Source organism: Halteromyces radiatus (assembly GCF_025201355.1).
Source record: "Halteromyces radiatus strain CBS 162.75 chromosome Unknown BX664scaffold_2, whole genome shotgun sequence".
In the NCBI taxonomy this organism is placed as follows: Eukaryota; Fungi; Mucoromycota; class Mucoromycetes; order Mucorales; family Cunninghamellaceae; genus Halteromyces; species Halteromyces radiatus.
The window spans coordinates 4,045,698-4,069,272 of record NW_026251688.1 but is presented as its reverse complement, the minus strand read 5'-3'; the positions used below and the strand labels follow the sequence as shown (position 1 = coordinate 4,069,272).

The window sequence follows — 23,575 nt, the reverse complement described above, 5'->3', positions numbered from 1 at the left end:
GGACGATTTCACCGAAGATGTGTCGGATTCTTGCAGAGATATTTCTTTTCCTTGGCTCTTTTTTCATTTCTTTTTCATTTCTTTTTTGTTTTTCTTTCTTTATTTTACTTATAGTTATCAATATATTATTTTTATATTGTTTTTATATTATTTTGAAATATACGTAAAGTAAGTTCATTATGAATAACAACTATTTTTTTTTTATATTTTCTTAACCCTTCCTTTGTACAACGATAGTTTAGGTCTATTACTATTATTATGCAAATAGAACACAGTCTTATATTCCGGGTAGTTAATATCATTGTGGGTGCATTTATGATTATTGGTGGTGTAGTTACTATTCTTACTGGAGGTAAATTCAATAAAGTAAAATAAAATATATATCATCTTATTAACCTTATCTTATATTATTATTATTATTATTATTGTAGGATTCCCTCAATTCATTCGTGGTATTTATTGTATATTATTTGGTGTTATGGTATTCTTATTTGAATTTCGTTTACCATCTGTTGTATCTCAACATGTATCGTTCATGTTCTCATTCTTTGGTCGTGGTATTTGTAAGTAAATAAAATAAAATCAATATATGTATATATAAATACTCATGTGATATAATCTTTATCTTTATTTTTTTTTTATTTTTTTGTAGTCTATATATTGTAAGTGGATAATGAAACACCTCTTTTTTTTTTTCTTGTCTCATATTCACCTTATTTATATATATATTAGTATTGGATGTATTTTATTGAACTATCTTGCTCTCGGTATTGCATCTGGTGTAATTGTAAGTATACAAAAAGATGTTTTTTTATTATTTTTATTCAAATGTTGGCTACAAAATAGTTATTTCATATGTTCTTGAACTAAAACTCTTTTATTTTTTTTCTTTGTTTGTTTGTGTGTATGATTTGGTTTTTATCTAGGTGGCGATCGCTGGTGTAGCTTATGTTATTCTTCAATTTGTTCCTTCGATCGAACCTCCAAGTAATATGAAGCGTGAAGCCTTGGATGATTCTTTACAACACGGAGCTGGACTTGGAACTCGGGCTTCAAATTGGGCAAACGAACATCCACAACAATCAACAGGATCCCCTTATGGTCAATCAGCTGCGGAAGCCGGGTATGTTTCTGGAGGAAATATATAGTTACGTTTTTTTTTTTTTTATATTGTGGATTTAGGATGAAAATTTTTTTATTCACGTTTTATTATTATTATTATCATTAATATTATTACTATTACTATTATTATTATTATTATTATTATTCTGTTTTTGTTATACTTATCTATGAATAAACCTTCTTCAATTAATTTTTATAAGGATGATGATGAATAATACTTGATGACGAATATTGGACGGCGAATGATGCATAATAAATAAATTACTGATGATGATTATTGATCTACTAGTATTACAAAGTAGGTTATTTTTTTTGGGACTCCTGGAAGTCTTTTTTAATTTTTTTTTATGGTTCACTATTGTGAAACAGCATGAATTGGAAACAAGAGAACAAAACGAAAATTCTGGGATCGAAATTATCAAGGGAAAACTTGATTCACCTAAATCAAGTAATGTTCTACCATATGTCCTGATATGTATTCTCAAGGTAATAAAACAAAAAGTTTGATATAATTCATTCTTTTAAACAAATGGATTTATATTTTAAAAAGAAATTTCTTTGTTGATACAATTAGATATTTGTTCTATATAATAAAAATCATATATAATATATGATATTGATGGGATCACTACCAGGAATCCTTCGCTCAACGGCGCACTAATCCGACCTATGGAAATCGATACAAAAACATGATATGAACTCAGTGACCAATGACTAATATAGCGGCGCACCTGCCGTTGTTAAATTCGGAAAGAAAAAAAAATTGACAAGGTATAAAAAAAGGGGATCTGACTTTCATTCGTTTAAAAAAAAAATCTTTCTTTTTTTTTTTTTTTTTACTTTTCTTTCCGTTTCATTTTATTTTTCTTAATTTGGAAATGGGAATCAAAAAACAAGATGATATTAGCATTGAAGCACAACAAATTCAACAATCATCATGGCATGCAAAAGATTTGGATACATTAGTTAATGCTTGGAATACATCTCTCGAAACTGGTTTGACAGAACAAGAAGCAAGTAACCGATTACACATTTATGGATATAATGAATTATCTTCCAATTCTGGACCTCAATGGATCAAAGTACTTTTACGACAATTTTTGGATTTGATGAATTGGATTTTCCTTGCTTTAGGTATTGCTGCAATGGTTCTTCAAGATTATGTAACTGGTTCTGTTTTGGTTGCTTTGGCCATTTGTAATCTATTACTGTCCTTTTCTCAAGAATATGCCGCTGAACAAACATTGGCCGCTCTTCGTAGTCTATCATCTCCTACTGCTGATGTGATTCGAGATGGTAGAGAACAATCTATTCCTACTCGTGAACTAGTGCCCGGTGATTTACTTGTTATCAAGGAAGGTGATTCTGTTCCTGCTGATGCTCGACTTTTTTATGTCTCAAATTTGGAAGCTGATGAAGCTTTATTGACTGGTGAATCTTTACCTGTATCTAAACAATTAGTTGTTTTACAAAATGAAGGTAAAATTATATAATGATATCTAAAAAAAAAAAAAAAAAAAAAAAATTATTGACGTAAATCATTTCTTTATATATATATTTATTACAGATGAACCATTGGGTGATCGTATCAATATGGCATATAGTTCTACTATTGTATCCAAAGGACGTGGTCGTGGTATAGTGACATCAACTGGCATGTATACTGAAATTGGCAAAGTGGCAACCAAGTTAGATGAAGCTGGTGATGGTGATATGACAAGATTACAAAAAAGTTTGAACAAGATGTATGTGGTTCTCATCGTGGCGTCTGTTTTATGTGTCATCATTGTGTTGGCATCCGTGAAATTCAAGGCTAACTATGATGTGGGCATGTATGCAATGACAGCTGCTTTATCTGTACTTCCAGCTGGTTTGACAACTGTAATGACAGTGACACTTGTGCTTGGTGGCAAGGAAATGACAAATCAAAAAGCTATTGTACGAAAATTAAAATGTCTGGAAACGCTAGGATCCGTGACTAATATTTTTTCTGACAAGACTGGAACATTGACAATGGCAAAGATGGTGGTAGTACGTTTCTGGACTTTGAACGATGGTTTTTATTATGTGGAACCCAATGGTTTAGCTCCGGAAGGTGATGTTTATCATACTCAAGGGATTGATAATGCAAAGGAAATCGCTTTACAAGATTCCAAAGTCGACAAGAAGGCAATCAGTACGGATATGGAACGTTTGGTCCAATGTGCAGCTTTGTGCAACATGTCTAGTATTCACCGACGTACCGGCAATGATGATTATACTAGTAACAATGACACGGCTTCAGTTAGTACCAAGGCAGAAACTCGTGATAATCATGAAAAAGTGGATGATGAAGTGACTGATTCTGATGATTGGATAGCAAGTGGTGCTCCTACTGAAGTGGCGTTACAAGTATTGGCTCATAAATTCAATATGGGAAAACCTGATCTCTTGGCAACTGGATGGGAACTTTTGGCTGAACATCAATTCGATTCTACTATCAAACGAATGTCTACTCTTTATGTCAATAGGGATCATCAAATCATGCTTTTCTCCAAAGGTGCTGCTGAACGAATCATACCTCTTTGTGTCAATTTGAAATCGGAAGAAGAAAAGGCTCAAGTGTTTACAACTGTGGATAAATTAGCTGAAAAGGGTTTACGTGTCATGGCAATGGCTTATCGCTCAATGGATATGGATTTGGAAAAGGCAAAAACGACTTCTCGTGATGAAATGGAAAAAGATTTGATATTTGTTGGTCTTACTGGTATTTATGATCCTCCTCGTGCTGAATCTCGTCAAGCTGTCAGTGAAGCTCATCGTGCTGGTATTTCTGTACATATGTTGACTGGTGATCATGAAATTACGGCAACGGCTATTGCAAAAGAAATCAATATTTTGAATGAAACAATCATGTCCAAGGAAACTATTCGATCACTGGTGATGACAGGTACACAATTCGATGCTATGTCTGATGATGCTATTGATCAATTGGAACGACTTCCTCTGGTGGTTGCTAGGTGTTCTCCTGAAACTAAAGTCAAGATGATTCAAGCTTCAAAACGACGACAAAATATTTCTGCGATGACTGGTGATGGAGTCAATGATTCACCTTCTTTACGTATTGCTGATGTTGGTATTGCAATGGGAAAAAATGGAAGTGATGTAGCCAAGCAAGCTTCTGATATTATTCTCACGGATGACAATTTTGCTACTATTATTCGAGCTATTGCGGAAGGACGACGTATCTATCAAAATATGCAACGGTTCCTCCTTTACTACTGGATTTGTTTGGCTGGTATTGCCTTGATGGTCTTGGTCTGTTTGGGTGTACGTGATCCATCTGGAAAAACAGCTGCTCCTTTGTCAACATTACAAATTCTTTTTTTGTACATTGTCATCACTCCTCCTGCTGGTGCTTTAAGTGTGCAAAAGGCATCCAAGACGGTGATGTTGGAACCTCCTCGACCTCCTACGGAAAGCATCTTCAATAAGGAAATCATCATGGATACATTGGCATATGGTATTGGCATGACAGTGATCTCTATAGTGGCCTTCTTTGTACCTCTCTATACTCTTGGTAATGGTGTCAGTGGAATAGATTGTGATTCAAATTATCAAGTTGGTTTATGTGATTCATTCTATCGTGCCCGTGGATCTCTTTTGGTTACCCTCAGTTTATCTTGTTTGTTTGTGATGGTCCATTGTCGAAGTTACCGTAATATTGAATGGAATTGGGAAGGTATTTTGACGACTCTGCATAGCAAGACTTTGATGATTACCATTGTACTTGAAGTGATCTTTTTGGCTTTATTCATGTATATTCCAGATGTGGCTATTAAAGGATTTCGACAACTGGGTATCACTTGGGAATGGGGATTAGCTATTGGTCTCAATCTATTCTATATCGCTTTTGGTGAATTCTATAAATGGTGCAAGCGTATATTCATGAAACCTTTGGCTCGTCAACCTACGATGGACTTTTCAGTTTGATTTATTATTTTATTTATTTATCTCTCCCATACTTTTATAATTATAGATTGTATATACAATTATTATTTTTATTATTATTATTATTAGATTCTTTACCCTTTACTTATCTATTTATTTCATCATCATCATTATCATCAGATGATCTTTATTGTCTTTTAGACTATTCAATGTAGTATTAGACTTTTTTTTTTTTTTTTTTTTGCTATATCCTTTAGATTATTATTATTATTATTATTATTATTATTATTATTATTTGTGATAGTAAATTTTCTTTCCAAAATCGATAAATATATTAATCATCTTGTTGGTCATTTCATTTTACTCTTCTATATAATAAATTGATCATGGATGAATGCTGCTAGTTGGATTTCGGCCAAACCATTCAAAACCAGATGGGGAAAGATTTCTTTTGTGGCTCAGGGTAAATGGAATAAAGCAAATTTTTCTTTTTCTTTTTTTTTTTTTTTCTTCGCTTTTTTTTTTTTTTTTTTTTTTTTTTCTCATTCTTTTTGATCTTTGCTCCACAACAATGGCGACATCCTCCCCAGATACTTCCATGGTAATGAAACCGTGGTTCAAGAATCATCTCCCTTTGAAGCAATGGCAATATCTCAAAATAAAAGTGTACGTGATAAGTGAAAAAAAAGGTGGATATTGGTGATACATTTATCTATTATGGAATAAGCTAACTATTCTTCTTTACATACATACACATACGCACACATTCTCTTTTTCTCTCTCTTTTTTTTTTTTTTAAAAAAAAAAAAAAAAAACAGTTGGTCAGAAAATGGACTTGACGTCAAGATGACTGAAGTGGCGTTCCGTATGAGTCTTCAACAAGCAATTCAATCAACACTAGGATGGGCAGGAACTGGGAGTAAGATCGATGTACTGGATTGGAATGAAGAAACACATATTGGTATCGTTAAAGTTCCTCAAAGGTAAATAAATAAAAAAAAAGAGAATGATTTATATATTATTAGATAGAAGACTCATATGGAATATTGATTTAGTGAATTGGTCATGATCTGGGGTGCTATAGCCGTTCATCAATTTGCCATGGCAGAACAAGCTTGTGCATTGGATATTTTAGATACATCTGCAAGCTTGATCAGTCTTGCTGACAACAGTCGTGATATTTAGACTCTTTTTCTTTTTGTTATAGATCATTACTTTATATTTGGTTATTCCATTTGTCCATACCCACCTTCCTTCAATTCTTGTATATTTTCCATCACATTTCATTCTTCTATTTTTATTTTTGTTATTATTATTATTATTATTCTGAAATCATCCTTATTTTTAATCTTAATCAATAAAAATGATCATAACCTTTTTCATTTTCTATGGATTTACCTTATTAGGAATGATGATGATTCTGTTTGCTGCTTTTTTCTCTTTTCATATATTTACATCTTTATATATTATATTCCATGTATATACTGCAACTATATATTATATGCCATGTAAATACTATAACTACACATGTTTGTTAAGCATCCCATAGATTTTATATAGTTCAATAATAATAATCCACATACACACACTTTTTCTTTTTTTTTTTTTTTCTTGGGAAGATCAGATGAGATTTGTACACTTATTTCAAAAAGAACGTCTTAAAAATGGGAAATTGTTGGGGAATATCCATTCAGTATGAATATCATTTCTCTTAATGTATTAGTTTTCATTTACAAGGTTCAATGTCATAAGAAAAAAACCAACAAATAGACAAAGTCAAAACTAAAACAATGCTTTATTACAAAAAAAAAAAAAAATACGAATTGATACTAACTAAATAAATTAATCTAATCAGGGGTATTGTACACCAGTCAATATACTAGCTCTAGTAGCGTTGGGTTCAGTAGATCCTTCTGATATTGTTTCAGCCGTAGATGCTGGAGTTGGTGATACAATTGTAGGTGGATCATCCGGTTTTGATTCTGATGGGCCTTGTTGATCAGTTGCTAGTTGTTTTGATGCAAAAGATATGAAGTCTGCCAGTACCGAGAATCCTGTTGTAGTTCCTTGTTGCTGTTGGTTTTTGATACTTGACATCTGATCATCCTCCTCCTCCTCCTCAGCTTCATGATGATGATGATTAATATTATTATTGATACTTTGAATAGCTGATGATGTTGCCAGTGTGTTGAGATTAGTTGTAGTTGCACGAGACATGGGTGATGGAGACAATAACCATCTAGGAGAAGTAATATCTTGATTCACAAGTGTTGGAGAAACTGCCACAGAAGATCCTATATCTCCCACAGAAGGTCGAGGGTATTGCATCATTGGACGATATCTATGAGAGCATAACGTGAGATGTTCCATCCATACTTGCATATCCTGAGCACATTTTGCACGCAAAGTAATTGTTTTCCTAGGTCGTGTTCCCCGTCGAAACCGATGATTAGATTGTTTACATCCATTGCTGTTTCCATTAGCATCCATAGAACCAGTTGAATTGATTCGAGGGAAACTTGGTGCTAATGCATAAGGTTGAAGTTGAAATATTAAGTCATGATGTCGATTGGTCGATAATGTGGTCACACTGTATTCTGGTACAAAAATGGTGGATGTAGGATGTGATGGATACGTCTTTTTATTTCTGTATTCATGTAAAAATCCAGCTATATATAAGAAAAAAAAAATAAGTACAATGACAAAAAAAAAAAAAAAAAAAAACTATTACCTGGAGTAAGAACATAGATATATTCATGCCAGTTCTGTAATACTGATGATTTCCTTTCCATACTAGCAGCAAAAAGAGGTTGAACCAAAGGATGACTGTGATTGGGATAAACTAATTTGTTGGGATGTCGGTAAGAGGCGTTTTCAGATACCAATTGATCCTTGCAATGTTCAGCGAATGTACACCAATCTCTATCATTTACTACACTGTCAAATGTCCGCATGATTTCCTGTAATCCTTGATCTACACCCAACCAGCTAGATTCACGAAGGGTATACAATTGTTGACATAGATGACGAAGATCATCCATCAATTGCTTTTCGAGTGCCATGATCTCACGTTGTAAACGAATGACAGTTTCATGCATCTTGTTTTCTTGTTGATACATCTTGATCATCTGCGTAATAACTCCTATAATAAGAAAAAGAGAAAAATAAATAAATAAATGAGAAATAAAGAAGAAGAAATGCTTACGTGTATTCATCAACCAAGGATCTTCTTTGGTAAAACCATGATCAGGATGTCGATCAAAAAAACTAAGTTGTTGATCCAATCTAGTCAAACGTTTTGCAGTTTCATCCTTCATTTTGGCCAACACAGTAAGAGAAAGACGATCATCAGAGCGTACGGACCGGATAATATATTTGAGTTCATGTTTGATCTTGGCTAAAATAGGTAATCCTTGAGTTCGTATAAAGGCAGCATAGTCGGCATGATCTTTGGCGTTCTTCAGATGATACATTTGCCATGCGTCACATACTTGTCGAATACCTCCAGTTTTTGCAAAATGATGTTGAATTGTTGAATAAGAAGATGGTGATGATTTGTTTTTTTGTTCTGATTCTTCTCCATATGATAATCCAATGTCATTGTTGTCTTTTATTTCCACTATATCTGACTGACGTTGATGATGGCGATGATGATTATTATCATTGTTGTTATGTTTGAGACTACTAATACCATGTTGATCAAATTCCAACAAGTTTTCTAATTTATGATAAGATTTGACGACGGAAGATTCCAAAAGAGCCAGAGCTTCAAAGTGATTATATAAACATTTTGTCACGTATTGCCATGCCTCCAATCGTTCTAATAATAATTTAACTGGTTGAATTCCACCCAATTGTTGTAACTGATATTGTTGCAAGTCTGGCGATCCGTATTGATCCAAGGTTGTGGGATATGCTGTTTGTTGGTCACATGCAAAAATAGGAGGAGGCGTTTCTTCAACTATTTTAGTATCGTTGTGTTCCAAAGGTTGAGTACTACCAATATCGGATAAAATAGTAGTTGTGTTACTGCTACATGGTGAACAAAGACTAGAAGCAGAATTGACGACGTGATTTGGTAAACTTGGTGGAAGATTGAATGTGGAAAGAGAAGGAATAAGATTCTTGACAGAAGAACAAGTAGTACCTGTTGGTTCGTGTTTATGTCCTAGACGACTTTCTTTATTATTGGGTATAGGTGTAACACTATTGCTTCTTGGTACCCAATGACGTTTGTTCAGCAAGCTATGCATCCTTGGGAAAAATAAAATAAAATAATATAATAAAATAAAATAAAAAAAAAAAGGTAAAAGAAAGAAGAAAAATGATTTCTTTTTTTTGCTTTAGCGGCATTTTAAAGATGTTTACAAGTATACAGGTTCAATAATTGGATTGTATTGAAATTGTTTTATAATGGATTTCTCTTTTTTTTTTTCTCAGTTCAGATGGTATGACTTAAGAATAATCTAAATAGATAAAAAGTCTCTTAAGTTTTTTTTTTTTTTTCTATCATTACGTAGTCTATGTTCCCATCTTGATATCCTCACAAGACGTTAAAGACGAATGTCTTCATCTCTTCTAATGCTCACAAGGCGATCTATCATTACTGGCTAATGTTTTAATCTCCGTTACTGATCCAATCCTAAACTTTTTTTTTTCTTATAAATTTATAGATTTTTACTTTTTTTTTTTCTTGTTTCTTTAAAAAAGTTTTATTTTGTACTGATTTTATCTCTAATAATGTCAACTGATGTTAATATTAAGGAATATTGGCATACAAAATCTATTGATTCAGTGGCCGCTTCACTTTCTACATCTATATTGACAGGTCTATCTGATATTGATCTTACTGCCATTTACCAAATTTATGGATACAATGAATTGAATTCTGATACTGGATCAAAATGGATTAAGGTATTACTTCATCAATTGGTTGATGCTATGAATTGGATTTTTATTATTTTTGCTTCTGCTTCTTATGCACTTCAAGATTATGCTACAGGAACTATGTTGGTGGTCATTACTCTTTTAAATCTTTATTTATCTTTTTCTCAAGAATATGCTGCTGAACAAACCTTGGCTGCTTTACGTAATCTTTCTTCTCCTATGGCTCAAGTGATTCGTGATGGAAAAGAAGTACAAATAGAAAGTAGGGAATTGGTACCTGGTGATTTATTATTGATCAAGGAAGGTGATTCTATTGCCGCTGATATTCGTTTAATTTTTGTTTCAAATTTGGAAGTCGATGAAGCTCTTCTTACTGGTGAATCTATGCCAGTGGCAAAATCTCTTACTGTCTTTGAAAATCCAGGTAAAAAAAAAAAAATAAATATTCAAACTTTCTTTTTTTTTTTTTTTCTTTTCTTTCCCCTAACTTTTTTTTTTTTTTTTTTATTTTTACTTTTTTTTTTCTATTTGTTTTGAAAGATGAACCACTTGGTGATCGAATCAATATGGCATATAGTTCCACCATTGTGTCCAAAGGTCGTGGACAAGGTATCGTCGTTGCTACTGGTATGAACACGGAAATTGGAAAAGTGGCAAAACAATTGAAAGATGCTGGTGACAATGATACCACTCAACTTCAAAAGGCTCTCAACAAGATGTATTTGGCTCTCATGGCAATCTCTGCTCTTTGCGTTATCATCGTACTTGCTACTGTCAAATTCAAGGCTAACTATGATATTGGAATGTATTGTATGACTGCTGCAATGTCTGTTCTTCCTGCTGGTCTTACTACTGTCTTAACAGTAAGTCTTGTAATGGGTGGCAAAGAAATGGCGGCTCAAAAGGCGTTGATACGAAAATTAAAATGTCTGGAAACGCTAGGCTCCGTGACTAATATTTTTTCTGACAAGACTGGAACATTGACAATGGCAAAGATGGTGGTAGTACGTTTTTGGACTTTGAACGATGGTTTTTATTATGTGGAACCCAATGGTTTAGCTCCGGAAGGTGATGTTTATCATACTCAAGGGATTGATAATACAAAGGAAATCACTTTACAAGATTCCAAGGTCGACAAGAAGGCAATCAGTACGGATATGGAACGTTTGGTCCAATGTGCAGCTTTGTGCAACATGTCTAGTATTCACCGACGTACCGGCAATGATGATTATACTAGTAACAATAACACGGCTTCAGTTAGTACCAAGGCAGAAACTCGTGATAATCATGAAAAGGTGGATGATGAAGTGACTGATTCTGATGATTGGATAGCAAGTGGTGCTCCTACTGAAGTGGCTTTACAAGTATTGGCTCATAAATTCAATATGGGAAAACCTGATCTCTTGGCAACTGGATGGGAACTTTTGGCTGAACATCAATTCGATTCTACTATCAAACGAATGTCTACTCTTTATGTCAATAGCGATCATCAAATCATGCTTTTCTCCAAAGGTGCTGCTGAACGAATCATACCTCTTTGTGTCAATTTGAAATCGGAAGAAGAAAAGGCTCAAGTGTTTACAACTGTGGATAGATTAGCTGAAAAGGGTTTACGTGTCATGGCAATGGCTTATCGCTCAATGGATATGTATTTGGAAAAGGCAAAAACGACTTCTCGTGATGAAATGGAAAAAGATTTGGTATTTGTTGGCCTTACTGGTATTTATGATCCTCCTCGTGCTGAATCTCGTCAAGCTGTCAGTGAAGCTCATCGTGCTGGTATTTCTGTACATATGTTGACTGGTGATCATGAAATTACGGCAACGGCTATTGCAAAAGAAATCAATATTTTGAATGAAACAACGATGTCCAAGGAAACCATTCGATCACTGGTGATGACAGGTACACAATTCGATGCTATGTCTGATGATGCTATTGATCAATTGGAACGACTTCCTCTGGTGGTTGCTAGGTGTTCTCCTGAAACTAAAGTCAAGATGATTCAAGCTTCAAAACGACGACAAAATATTTCTGCGATGACTGGTGATGGAGTCAATGATTCACCTTCTTTACGTATTGCGGATGTTGGTATTGCAATGGGAAAAAATGGAAGTGATGTGGCCAAGCAAGCTTCTGATATTATTCTCACGGATGACAATTTTGCTACTATTATTCGAGCTATTGCGGAAGGACGACGTATCTATCAAAATATGCAACGGTTCCTCCTTTACTACTGGATTTGTTTGGCTGGTGGTGCTATTGTGGTTCTTATTGCTCTTGTTGTACGTGATCCTATTGGTCATTCTATTGCTCCACTGTCTACCTTACAGATGATCCTTATTTATATTTCTATTACACCACCATCAGGCGTTCTTAGTATCCAACCTGCTTCCAAGACAGTAATGCTTGAACCTCCTCGGCCTTCTGGTGAAAATTTATTCAACAGGGAAATCATCATGGACACATTGACGTATTCTATAGCAACAGCGATCATTTGTGCGGTATCCTTTTTTGTGCCTCTTTATTCTGGTATGAGTGGTCCAAGTGGAGTGATTGGTGTGAACTGTGACTCTGAATATCAATCTGGACTCTGTGATTCTCTTTATCGTAGCCGTGCATCCTTATTAGCGACATACTTGTTGGCATCTCTGGTAACAATGGCTCATTGTCGAAGTTATAGGACTCATGAATGGGGAATGGATGGCATCAGAAAAACATTGGATTCACGAACATGGATTGGTACACTGGCATTTGATGTTCTTATTTTGATGGTCTTCTTTTACGTACCAGGAGTAGCTGTCAAAGGATTCCGACAATTGGGTATATCTTGGGAATGGGGACTTGATATTGGCCTTGTGATTCTTTATATTGGCTTTGGTGACTTTTACAAATGGTGTAAAAGACGATCTATGAAACCTGTTGGTTCAGTGACATCCAATATAGTTTAGATTATTTATATTTATTTGTATTATATTGTATGTTATCAATAAACTTTTTTTTTTTTTTGTATGCATGAATCCTTTTTTTTTTTTTTGTCAGTCTTTGGATCCATCTTCAAGCCTATCTACTATATTTGTTGAAAGACCGATTTCGACGTCACTTCACATCTTTTGACCCTGCTTTCTACGCGAAGAATTTTTGAAAAATGTTTTTTTTTTCCTCTCCGTCTTCTTTTCTTTCAACCCTTCTCTCTTTTTTATTTATCATTAATCATGTCTGACGTTGCCCCATCTGCTGGTATGCTCTAAAAACAAAAAGAACAGTTTAAAAGAAGCTATGGTCATTTATTTGATAACTAATACTTCTCACATTTTCATTATATAACACCTACGTATAGAAACCATGCAAACAGGTAAGAAAGTCACGAATACGGAAAGTCTCTATAGACTTGAACAAAATTCTTATTGATTATCACTTATCACTAACTTATTTCTTTTCTACTTGTTTCCACAGCTCCTTTCGATGCTCGGTAATACTCAACAATAACAACAACAGCAAAAAAAAAAAAAAAACCTTCGATACCCTTGATAAAAAAAACAAGCTCGTCTCACATTTGCAAATGACATCAACTGACTGACTTTCTTTTTTTTTTTTACTTTACATCTATTCATTATAGTTTCCCCAACACAAACCAAACCAAGCAGTACGTATCGTTTTTTTTTATACAAATGAGAAAAAAAAAGGAACCGAGAGAAAGAGAAAAGAATGTGTGTAGTGCAGGGAATAGAAGACAAGAAGGACGTTTTGTATGTTGATCATTACTTTATTTGATACTGACATGATTTTTTATTTTTTTTTTACTTTCTATTTATACTTTAGCTGCTGGCAAAACTATGTCGATTACTTCAAGTGTATCGACGCCCGTGGTGAAGACTTCGCTCCCTGCAAGCAATTCTGGAGAAATTATCACAGCTTGTGCCCTAACTCTTGGGTAAGTTATTGATTCAAAGAAGAAGAAGACAAAAAGATGATTATGTTAAAAAAAAAAAAAAGGAATAAACAGTAGATGACTGATTCATATTTTTATTTATTTGTTTGTAGATTGAAAAGTGGGATACTCAACGTGAAGCCGGTGAAAACCCTTCCAACTTTACCGTTTAGACTATGACTTTTGATGGATGCTTGACTGTTTGGTTTTTTTTAGTAGAGTGTTTCATATATAATAAAGAAAGCATAAAGAACCTACACACATTTTAGTGGGAAGTATGTTCTTCATTTTTTTTTGTTCATGTCTTTTTGTCTTCTTTTTTTGTCACCTTTTTTTTTTTTTTTTTTTTTTACCATTCGATATTTTTTTATTTTATTTGCCGATGAAGATGATCTTAATTGATCAAAACAATCAAATTCGTTTATAAAGTTATTTATATGTCGTTAGCATGAAGGATGATCCGCTACAGTTTCATTATTCTGATGCCCAGAGAGAGGGAGAGATGGAGAGAGAGAGAATGATAAACTTTATTGATTTGATCTGATCGTTGAAAGCAATGGGCAAAGACATAATAAAAAATTTGGAAGTCTACCCAATTTAGTAACCGGAGTTCCTAACGTCCTCACACGCCTCAATAGACAGATAGACACGCTTTTTTTTTTTCTTCCTTCCCTTTCTCGTTTTGTTTCCTTTTTTTTTTTTAATCAGTCCCTATTACTCATGTCCATATCCGACGAAGACGCAAATGCAGAACTAGAAAAACTACAACAAAACATTACTCTTACACTTCAATCCATTGATCACAACTTTGCACGTTGTAATCAAATCGTGTCAGCATCTATTCTCCCTGAAATCGAAAAGTTTGCCGAAGCAAGTAGAGAAATATGGAATAGTAGCAAGGTAATATTTTGAATAATATTAAAATAAATTATAAAAGAAATGGTGAAATACTTGAGAATATTAACTCTTTTTTTTTTTTTTATCATCTAGCTGTGGCTTCATTTCATACAATCGTCAGAATATGGTCTTGATGACCTTACGGAACAACAACACACGAATCGACCAGCATTCACATCAAATAATACGAAACGTTACAAGACTGGCAATCGATCATCACCATGGGAACGGTTACAACGAGATTTACATACCACACTTGGCACCTCCGATCTGTCTTCCCTAGGCGATAGTGGTAAAGGCATGTTACGACCACCAGGACCACCCGTACCAGCGACAACATCACACACTACACAACATGATATATCCATTGCACGGAGTGTTCATCAAGAAATATACAACTCATCTTCTTCATTATCGTCATCATCCTCAGATATTGGAACCACTTCAAGACCTCTAACAAATATGATCACCAGTACACCACTTGCTCAACTACAAAAGACGCCTCTCGTCACGACACCTGCTAATGTTCTCACTTCTTTACTTATGATGAATATGGATGACGATCAAGTCAGTGACAGCTCCAACAGCACAAGTAACAGTATGACTGGTATCAGCCGGACTAATAACAATAACAACAACGGTAATGATACTAATGAGAACGATGATAAACCAATGGGCGACAAAGAAGATGATGATGGAGATACTGATATGGCCTATGAATTCTCCCCTGTTGTTGAATATACTTAGTTTAGAAAATCATTACCTTTTTTTTTTTTTTTTTTGTTATTAGACGTATACATATATTCATTTACCCTTCTTTAATAAAATATATACAATGATGAATATGATGATTGGAAATGATCCTTGATGTCTTCAATGTAAGAAAGATGGACGATGTTTGGTGATGATTTTTATGATGATGATGATGATGGGGTTGGTAATAGCGCTATTGATAATATTATAGCGCAGAGAACTCATCCAGAAATGGGAAGACAGAAAAAAAAAATAATCAAAATAGGCATAAATTTTTTGAATTCCATTTCAACTCACAATTCCGGTACAAGTCAATGGGTCATATTTCAACGTCAGTGTGTAACACCTGACAAAGGAAGAATACTATTCTGGGTCGTTTTTTGACAAAAAGAAAATAAAAGCATGACATCATGAATATATAAAAATAGTGGCAATTGAAAAAGAGAGAGAAGAGGTTAGAAAGTGGGATTAGACCATGTCATCATTGTTGAATCTGTTCTTTTACCAAGCAATCCAATGAAGTCATCAGTGTAACTTGATTGGTGGTTTTCATTTTAAGCTCAGAGGATGAAGAGGAGGGGTAAGCTTTATCGGCTGCACGGGTATCATAAGCAAGGTTTCAAAAAGAAAAAGGATCAGCGGGGATCCAATTAGATTGGCACTTTTTTTTGGTTAAGGCTGATTTTTTTGTTCTTTTTTCTTTCTTTTCTTTTTTTTTTTTTCTTGACATTTTATCAAACCTTACGCTATATAAGTGTTATGATTGACATTATACGAAACTTGTTTAAAAACAAGAAATCAGCCAAACTTACTAGTAAGTAATTTATATATTGAATGTCATTTGGTACTCATATCTTTTGTTGTTTATAGTTGAAGAAGCAGAAGAAGCTAATGCTGCTGCTACAAAGTTTCTACAAGAACAAACTTCACGTAAATCAAAGTTACCCATTTACAAAGGTCTTGAACGTTTTGAATTACTATCAAAGGTTGGCGAGTAAGTTAGGAAAATAAAACAAACGAATAAAATACTAATATGTATTTATATTAGTGGTGCATTCTCTAATGTATTCAAGGCAAGAGACAAAGAAACTGGTCAAATTGTAGCTATCAAAATAGCTCAAAAACATGAACTAAACGACGTAAGTATACTTATATATATATATATATATGGAATATTAGATAATAATAATTTATATTATAGAAAAATAATACTCACTTACATCCAAGTTTGAAAAAACGAACGAAAGCAACCGAGGTAAGAACTAATATCTATATATATATTTTTTTTTTTTTTTAAAAAAAAAAAAAAGAAATAAATGATAGGTATATATACATAAACTTATTCCTTTTAAATTTTTAGCGTGCCAATATTCTGAAAGAAGTCCAAATTATGCGTGGAGTCAATCACCCTAACATTGTCAAATTGAATCACTTTTCTGAATCGGATGATTACTACTTTTTGGTACTGGAACTATGTGAAGGTGGTGAACTCTTCCATCAAATTGTAAAACTTACTTATTTTAGTGAGGACTTGGCACGTCATGTGATCTATCAAGTGGCATCTGCAGTACGATACCTTCATGAAGAATGTGGTGTTGTTCATCGGTAAGAATATATTGAATAAAACCAATAGACGATATTTATCCTTTCTTTTATAGTGATATCAAACCTGAAAACATATTGATCGAACCCATTCCAATTATACCCTCCAAGAAACCCAAAGTAGTGTTTATCGAAGAAGACAAAGTAGATGAAGGCGAATTCATTCATGGCAAAGGTGGAGGCGGTATTGGCAATGTGAAATTGGCGGATTTTGGACTTTCCAAAGTGATATGGGACACTGATACTCTCACTCCATGTGGTACGGTCGGTTACACTGCTCCTGAAGTTGTTACAGATCAACGCTATTCCAAGTCTGTTGATTTGTGGAGTCTGGGGGTTTTACTTTATACTATGCTCTGTGGTTTTCCTCCGTTCTATGATGAATCTATTAGGTCACTTACAACAAAGGTGATGAAAGGTCAATATACTTTTCTTAGTCCTTGGTGGGATCCGATTTCGAAATCAGCCAAAGATTTAGTCTCTCATTTACTCTGTGTGGATCCTAATGAACGATACACCATTGATCAATTTTTCGCTCACCCATGGATGCAACAATATCAAGGCAAGAAGGATACAAAGTTACATCGTATGAAGGACCCTCGCACTCAAGCTATGCAAAATGCTGCTGTTGCTGCCCAACGTACTCTACCCACCACAACGGTCACAACAACAGCGACAACAACGACAACCGATAATATTGGATCATCATCTCATCCTTTGGATCCTACTCTTGTGGATCAAGAAGATAAAAATGAACGATCTGTCAAAATGAATGAAAATGAGGAACAAGAAGCACAGGATGAAATCAAACCTCTTCCATCTGCAGCAAATAATACCAAACGACAAGATCTATTCACCCCTGGATTTGCCTCTCTGAAAGAAATATTGGATATCACATATGCCGTTCAACGAATGGGTGAAGAATCACCACAACTACGGGATTCAGATGAATGGACAGAAGAGGACAATGAAGAAGAGAGTGACATTGAAGATCAACAACTTATTACTTTAGAAGCCAAACAAAGTATCAGCAGTGACACATCATCAACTACTCACAGCGGCAGTGTACCAGCAACTGAAGGATTATCTGAAGAAATAATGGCCAAGGCTGAACAGCTAGCTATCAGTGGAAAAGGATTTGCTCATGTACCAACAACAACCAAGGACAACTCGGTCAAAAAACAACATCATCTCTCTACTCCTACTTCTCATCGTCGAAAACATGTATTCAAGTTGAATATGGATCAAGCTACTTTATTGAGAAACCGTCGTGCTGGAACTCCTGTTATTCCTGATGCTGCATGATTACCCATACCTTGTTATATTTTATTATTTTGTATATTTGTAGAAAATTATTTTACACACATCATCATCATTTTTTTTTTATTGTTGTATATTACAGAATTTGTTTTCCCTAGTAGAATAGACATTTCCCTATACCATATTTCAGTCTTGTATTGTTTTTCTTTATTTAGCAATAAAAACATTATCTCATCCTTTGATAGTTTTGTTGTAATAATAGAAGCGTCCAATGGAGACGGAATTTGAATGCAACAAGTAAAAAAAAAAAAATCAACTCTTTTTCTTTGTGATGACTGCTTTCAGGCAATAAAATGGTGAAATCTTTTTTTTTTTCTTTTCTTCGTTCTCTTTTCTTTTGGCAACACATTATTTTCTTATACAAAAATGGGTTCCTCGGACATTCCGGATCCTATTACCGATTTTCAAAATTACCAAGCTTCTTTATTCAAAGCGATCACCTCAGCCACCAATGCTGCCAATTGCATTCCTGTGGAAGATCTAGGTTTCTTTCGTTCATTGGATCGCCATTTTGCCAGAGACTTGGATCAATCGGGTGAAGCTCTTTTGAACCTGGGTAACAAACTGACAGCTCATTGTGCAAAAGATCTTGGAGTGGGTACCGATCAAAAAATGGACGACATTGATGATGTGAACGATCGTTTCTCAAGTGTGATTGATGTCATTGATGGATTATTCGAACGTGCGGTAAAGATCTCTCTTTCTTTGAATACTTTTTGTTTTAGATATAAATACTTACTCTTTTATTATTTTTATTTTATTTTGAATATCAATAGGATGTTTGTTTGGACGAAATGACCGGCAAAAATAACAACAATGCAGATGATATTGTGGCGAAGAATAATCGAGCAGAAGTGACTCAGATCTCTCAACAATCAAGTACAGGTGACAAGTTAGAATACAAACTACTTCATGCTAGCAATGTAGTTCGACCTCAATTGCACTTTAAGGATCGTATTGACAATTCTAGTACGGTTCCCTTTGAACGCAAGATTACTGTCAAACCTCATGCTATGGTACCTTTGGAGAAACAACAACCTATTACCGATAGTGTCATTGCCTCTGGTATTCCTCCTGCCATGCCTCATCCTTATGCCTATGAAATCGAACATATTACCTATCCTGATCATCTCTTTGAATCTCGTGATCCTATTATGTATTCATCCTTTGATGATACTGAAGCGATTTGGGTTGACTCTGAACAAGCTCTGGATAGTATGCTCAAAGATCTCGAAGGTGTGCAAGAATTAGCTATTGATTTGGAACATCATAATTATCGCAGTTTTCAAGGGTTTACTTGTTTGATGCAATTGAGTACTCGTGATCAAGACTATATCATTGATACTTTGACCTTACGACATTTGCTCTGGAAACTCAATGATTACTTTGCTGATCCAAACATTGTCAAGGTAAACAGAAGAAAAACTTTACTGACAACCTAACACATACTTATGTATATTTTTTTTTTTTGCTAATAATCTAGTTACTTCATGGTGCGAAAAGTGATATTATCTGGTTACAACGGGACTTTGGTGTTTATATTGTGAATTTATTTGATACATATGATGCCACTCATTTATTGGGTAAGACGATTATTTTGTTTTTATAAAAAGAGGAATATCATATATTAATATTTATGGTTTTCTTAGAATTCCCTCATCATAGTCTGGCTTATCTATTGAAAAAATACTGCAATGTAGATGCTGACAAAAAATACCAATTGGCTGATTGGAGAATTCGGTAAGATTGAAAAAAAAAATAATAATAGAAACCATTTTTTAAATTCTAATGATGATTTTTTTTTTCTATAGGCCATTACCAAAGGAAATGATCGACTATGCTCGATCTGATACACACTATCTTTTATATATCTACGATCGATTACGGGAAGAATTACTGGCTGGATCTGGAAGCAACGAAAATTTATTACGGGCAGTGTTACAACGATCGGCAATGACAAGTGCTAAAGTTTATGAAAAGGAGGTCTATGATGCTGAACATGGTAGGGGACCAGGTGGATGGTACAACTTGCTGATAAAGTGGCGACATTCTATGAATCAACAACAACTTTGTGTATTCAAGGCATTACATCAATGGCGCGATACAACTGCAAGACAAGAAGATGAATCCGTTCGATTTATCCTTCCCAATCATATGTTATTTGCTTTGGTGGAACGTATGCCTACTGATTCTCCTGGTGTCATTGGTTGTTGTAATCCTTGTCCTCCTAGTATTCGTAGAAATGCTCAAGCTATTTATATGTTAATCCAACGTGCCAAGATGGAAGGTCTTGCCATGGATAAAGAGACTGATCACAAACTTTCTTTAGATAGACAACCAATCAGCAATAACACTGTTGTCACGACATCATCAATACAACAAGAACAACAAGAACAACCAATAAAACGACCAGTGAAGAAAGTGGATCCTTCGGTATTTGATTTGGAAAAAGTATATCAACAACGTCAAGACATAGTCAGTCAATTGGCAGCAACACATTCTGTTTTATTTGGACCCAACAAACAAGCTACTATTACCAAAGAGGAAATGGATGCTCAAAAGATCGCTGGACATATTCGTGCTACAATGACCATCACCCTACCTTTTGATGAATTGAAAATTAAGGCTGTACATGATCATACTTCTATTCGACAACAACAAGAAGAAAAATCATCTATAAAAGAATCATCTACAACAGAAGAAGAACATATATATGCACCTGCCGATCAACGAGAAACTAAGAAGAAACGCAAAGCAAATGATAATGAAGTCATTACAGTGAAAAGTCTTGGAACCAAAAAGAAATCCAAAAAGATAAACTAGTGATAGATTATTATTATTATTATTATTATTTAGCTATAGAAATATATTCTTTCCATTGTACATTCATTTTTTTTTCCATCAATAAAATCATTTTTTTTTCTCATTCTTTATTTTGACGTGGGCAATAGGAAAAAAAAAAAGGGGGAAGATATTTAGAGTTCCGCACTAAAGTATTTTTGATGTCTTTCTTTTCTGCTTTTTTTTTTTTTTTTTTGAACAAGATGAATGAAAACGATTTGGTGGTAGATTGGAAAGATATTCAACATTATTGGAGAAACAATTTCTCTTCAAGAACAGACATTAGTTTACAACGGTACTTGGAACCTGGACAGTTATTTTCTTCTGGTAATACAATGGGTTATGCTGGCATCCCTTTATATCATGGTAATATATCAAAAAAAAAAAAAAAAAAAGATTCTCAACTCACAGTTTTCTTTTTTTTTTTTTTTTTGCACTCAAAAAAGGTATTCACAAAATGACCAAAGAACATCGTATTCATATTCTTGTGTCTCATGCTCATCAATTGGTGGATTTGATGGTGCGTGATCTGGCTATGGATCAAGTACCAGATATTCCTCTTACGATGACCGAATCCAAGTACGATTATGAAAGCACAGAACGAATCATGACGGATCGTACCATGTATCAAAAACTAGCAAAGCAGGTGACGCAGGCGAACAAACGACAACGGAAATGGATGGAGGCCAAGATGGGATGGCAGCAAGCAAAACGACTATTACGAGAAAAGCAATATGTGTTTGTGTCATTGGACATTGAAGCTTACGAAGCCGATCATTCTATTCTGTTGGAAATTGGCTGGACCCTTTACGACAGTCGCCATAACAAGTACTTGGATCAACATTATATGATGCTGCCCTACCGCCACTTGACCAATGGGAAATACGTCGACGATCAACGCCTCAGTTTCGCTTTTGGCACGTCTATCTGGTGTACCTTGCAGCAAGCCCTGGATGAACTGTATAAAGATCTGGCATGGGCCACCGAGCGTGATGGTGGTTTTGTCTTGGTCGGTCATGGTCTCAATAGTGATTTATTGTATCTCAAACAATGCAAGTTTGCTTGGCCTGTCTTAGAAAACAATACTTTGGCTTCTACTTTGGATGTCGATCAGAGTGCTTTGGTCACCATTGTCAATACCGATACTCTCTATGGTGCTTATGTTGGTGATATGCATAATCCTCCTTCTTTGGGTAGATGTTTGACTTTGATGGATATCGATCATTTTTGTTTACACAATGCAGGTAATAATAATAAAAAGAATGAATGGGATCATCACTCATTTTTCCTTTTTCTTCTTTTTGTACAAGGCAACGACGCTCATTATACCATGGCATTGATGATGAAACTCCTTGACAAAGAAATAGACTAGTTTCCTTCCTATATACATAATTAATTCCTTTTTCCTTTTTTTTTTTTTATTCATTGATTTTTTTTTTTTTTAGGATCGTTCATCATATCCTCATATTATTTAAATAAAAAAAAAAAAATTCTATTACTGTATATACTTGGAAATCGTTTACAATGGAATAGCATAAAAAAAATTCTATTACTGTATATACTTGGAAATCGTTTACAATGGAATAGCATAAAAAAAAAGAGAAAGGGAAGCTTGTACTGTTAACCGATCCATGTATTTGATAGGTTTCTAGAATGATATTTCCAGAAAAGATCGATGTATTTTTCCAATCTATTTTGATGTGACAACCATCACTCATCCATATTTCCACACAACAAAGTGATTATATTTATAAAATATTGTATCATCAATCAAGCGACATATCAATGGAAGACTTCTTTCTTTTATTATTATGATGATGATTAGGTGTAGATCGTATAACTAAAAAAAAAAAAAAAAAAAAAAAAAAAAAAAAAAAAAAAAAAGCTATGGTATACAATATAAGAAGACATAAGTAAAATACAACAGTGGATAATAATAATACAAGTGATAATAAAGAGAGCGGGGAAATCATAAAAACTAAACAAAGAGAAGAGTGTGCAATCTGATTGTTCTTGAGAGGAAGTCAGTAATTTCACATGAAATAGATTTCAAAACATCCATATCATCCGCATTGAGAACATCATGCCACCTATGATGATGATTCATTACATCAATAGAAAAGTACAATAAGAAATACATCTGTAATCATATTACGATCAAATGAATCTGGTCATCGATGCAAAATATGGCGCAATAGTGTCACGTATTGTATTTTTTTTTTTTTAACTCAACTTTTTTTTTATTCAAATAAAAAAGAGATCTTTATTATACAGATCTACAAAAGTCAAATATTT

At 34.2% G+C, this 23,575-nt stretch overlaps 10 protein-coding genes across 10 annotated transcripts; 9 read left to right on the top strand and 1 right to left on the bottom strand.

Annotated features, from left to right (window-relative positions):
• The first annotated feature begins 67 nt into the window (after positions 1-67).
• BX664DRAFT_326985 (COPI associated protein-domain-containing protein) lies at positions 68-1,359 on the top strand. The gene is made up of 6 exons (XM_051544333.1): positions 68-168; positions 243-352; positions 432-563; positions 653-662; positions 733-787; positions 927-1,359. Exons 2-6 carry the CDS (start codon positions 259-261, stop codon positions 1,146-1,148), a joined length of 513 nt encoding a protein of 170 aa, XP_051403912.1. The 5' UTR covers positions 68-168; positions 243-258; the 3' UTR covers positions 1,149-1,359.
• A 602-nt stretch (positions 1,360-1,961) lies between these two features.
• BX664DRAFT_293343 (uncharacterized protein) lies at positions 1,962-5,234 on the top strand. Its single transcript, XM_051542038.1, has 2 exons — positions 1,962-2,601; positions 2,690-5,234. The coding sequence occupies exons 1-2, from the start codon at positions 2,001-2,003 to the stop codon at positions 5,092-5,094; spliced, it is 3,006 nt and encodes a 1,001-aa protein (XP_051403911.1). The 5' UTR covers positions 1,962-2,000; the 3' UTR covers positions 5,095-5,234.
• A 348-nt stretch (positions 5,235-5,582) lies between these two features.
• On the top strand, positions 5,583-6,445 carry BX664DRAFT_326978 (uncharacterized protein). The gene is made up of 3 exons (XM_051544332.1): positions 5,583-5,718; positions 5,871-6,035; positions 6,108-6,445. The coding sequence occupies exons 1-3, from the start codon at positions 5,624-5,626 to the stop codon at positions 6,235-6,237; spliced, it is 390 nt and encodes a 129-aa protein (XP_051403910.1). The 5' UTR covers positions 5,583-5,623; the 3' UTR covers positions 6,238-6,445.
• A 458-nt stretch (positions 6,446-6,903) lies between these two features.
• Positions 6,904-9,305, bottom strand: BX664DRAFT_347635 (uncharacterized protein; the record flags this gene model as incomplete). Its single annotated transcript, XM_051547553.1, has 3 exons — positions 6,904-7,721; positions 7,784-8,194; positions 8,258-9,305. The coding sequence occupies 3 exons, from the start codon at positions 9,303-9,305 to the stop codon at positions 6,904-6,906; spliced, it is 2,277 nt and encodes a 758-aa protein (XP_051403909.1).
• A 439-nt stretch (positions 9,306-9,744) lies between these two features.
• Positions 9,745-12,954, top strand: BX664DRAFT_383922 (uncharacterized protein). Its single transcript, XM_051549146.1, has 2 exons — positions 9,745-10,363; positions 10,480-12,954. The coding sequence occupies exons 1-2, from the start codon at positions 9,793-9,795 to the stop codon at positions 12,885-12,887; spliced, it is 2,979 nt and encodes a 992-aa protein (XP_051403908.1). The 5' UTR covers positions 9,745-9,792; the 3' UTR covers positions 12,888-12,954.
• A 155-nt stretch (positions 12,955-13,109) lies between these two features.
• On the top strand, positions 13,110-14,168 carry BX664DRAFT_326971 (cytochrome c oxidase, subunit VIb). The gene is made up of 6 exons (XM_051544331.1): positions 13,110-13,176; positions 13,277-13,291; positions 13,393-13,408; positions 13,556-13,582; positions 13,759-13,870; positions 13,981-14,168. Exons 1-6 carry the CDS (start codon positions 13,152-13,154, stop codon positions 14,038-14,040), a joined length of 255 nt encoding a protein of 84 aa, XP_051403907.1. The 5' UTR covers positions 13,110-13,151; the 3' UTR covers positions 14,041-14,168.
• Positions 14,169-14,552: 384 nt separating this feature from the next.
• BX664DRAFT_356890 (DASH complex subunit Ask1-domain-containing protein) lies at positions 14,553-15,546 on the top strand. The gene is made up of 2 exons (XM_051547919.1): positions 14,553-14,767; positions 14,858-15,546. Exons 1-2 carry the CDS (start codon positions 14,588-14,590, stop codon positions 15,509-15,511), a joined length of 834 nt encoding a protein of 277 aa, XP_051403906.1. The 5' UTR covers positions 14,553-14,587; the 3' UTR covers positions 15,512-15,546.
• Positions 15,547-16,241: 695 nt separating this feature from the next.
• Positions 16,242-18,626, top strand: BX664DRAFT_326964 (kinase-like domain-containing protein). Its single transcript, XM_051544330.1, has 6 exons — positions 16,242-16,331; positions 16,388-16,511; positions 16,566-16,656; positions 16,719-16,772; positions 16,878-17,122; positions 17,176-18,626. The coding sequence occupies exons 1-6, from the start codon at positions 16,277-16,279 to the stop codon at positions 18,422-18,424; spliced, it is 1,818 nt and encodes a 605-aa protein (XP_051403905.1). The 5' UTR covers positions 16,242-16,276; the 3' UTR covers positions 18,425-18,626.
• A 154-nt stretch (positions 18,627-18,780) lies between these two features.
• On the top strand, positions 18,781-21,336 carry BX664DRAFT_293329 (ribonuclease H-like domain-containing protein). The gene is made up of 5 exons (XM_051542037.1): positions 18,781-19,126; positions 19,216-19,848; positions 19,923-20,022; positions 20,089-20,179; positions 20,251-21,336. Exons 1-5 carry the CDS (start codon positions 18,806-18,808, stop codon positions 21,260-21,262), a joined length of 2,157 nt encoding a protein of 718 aa, XP_051403904.1. The 5' UTR covers positions 18,781-18,805; the 3' UTR covers positions 21,263-21,336.
• Positions 21,337-21,476: 140 nt separating this feature from the next.
• On the top strand, positions 21,477-22,735 carry BX664DRAFT_293328 (uncharacterized protein). Its single transcript, XM_051542036.1, has 2 exons — positions 21,477-21,646; positions 21,727-22,735. The coding sequence occupies exons 1-2, from the start codon at positions 21,484-21,486 to the stop codon at positions 22,650-22,652; spliced, it is 1,089 nt and encodes a 362-aa protein (XP_051403903.1). The 5' UTR covers positions 21,477-21,483; the 3' UTR covers positions 22,653-22,735.
• The last annotated feature ends 840 nt before the right edge of the window (positions 22,736-23,575 follow it).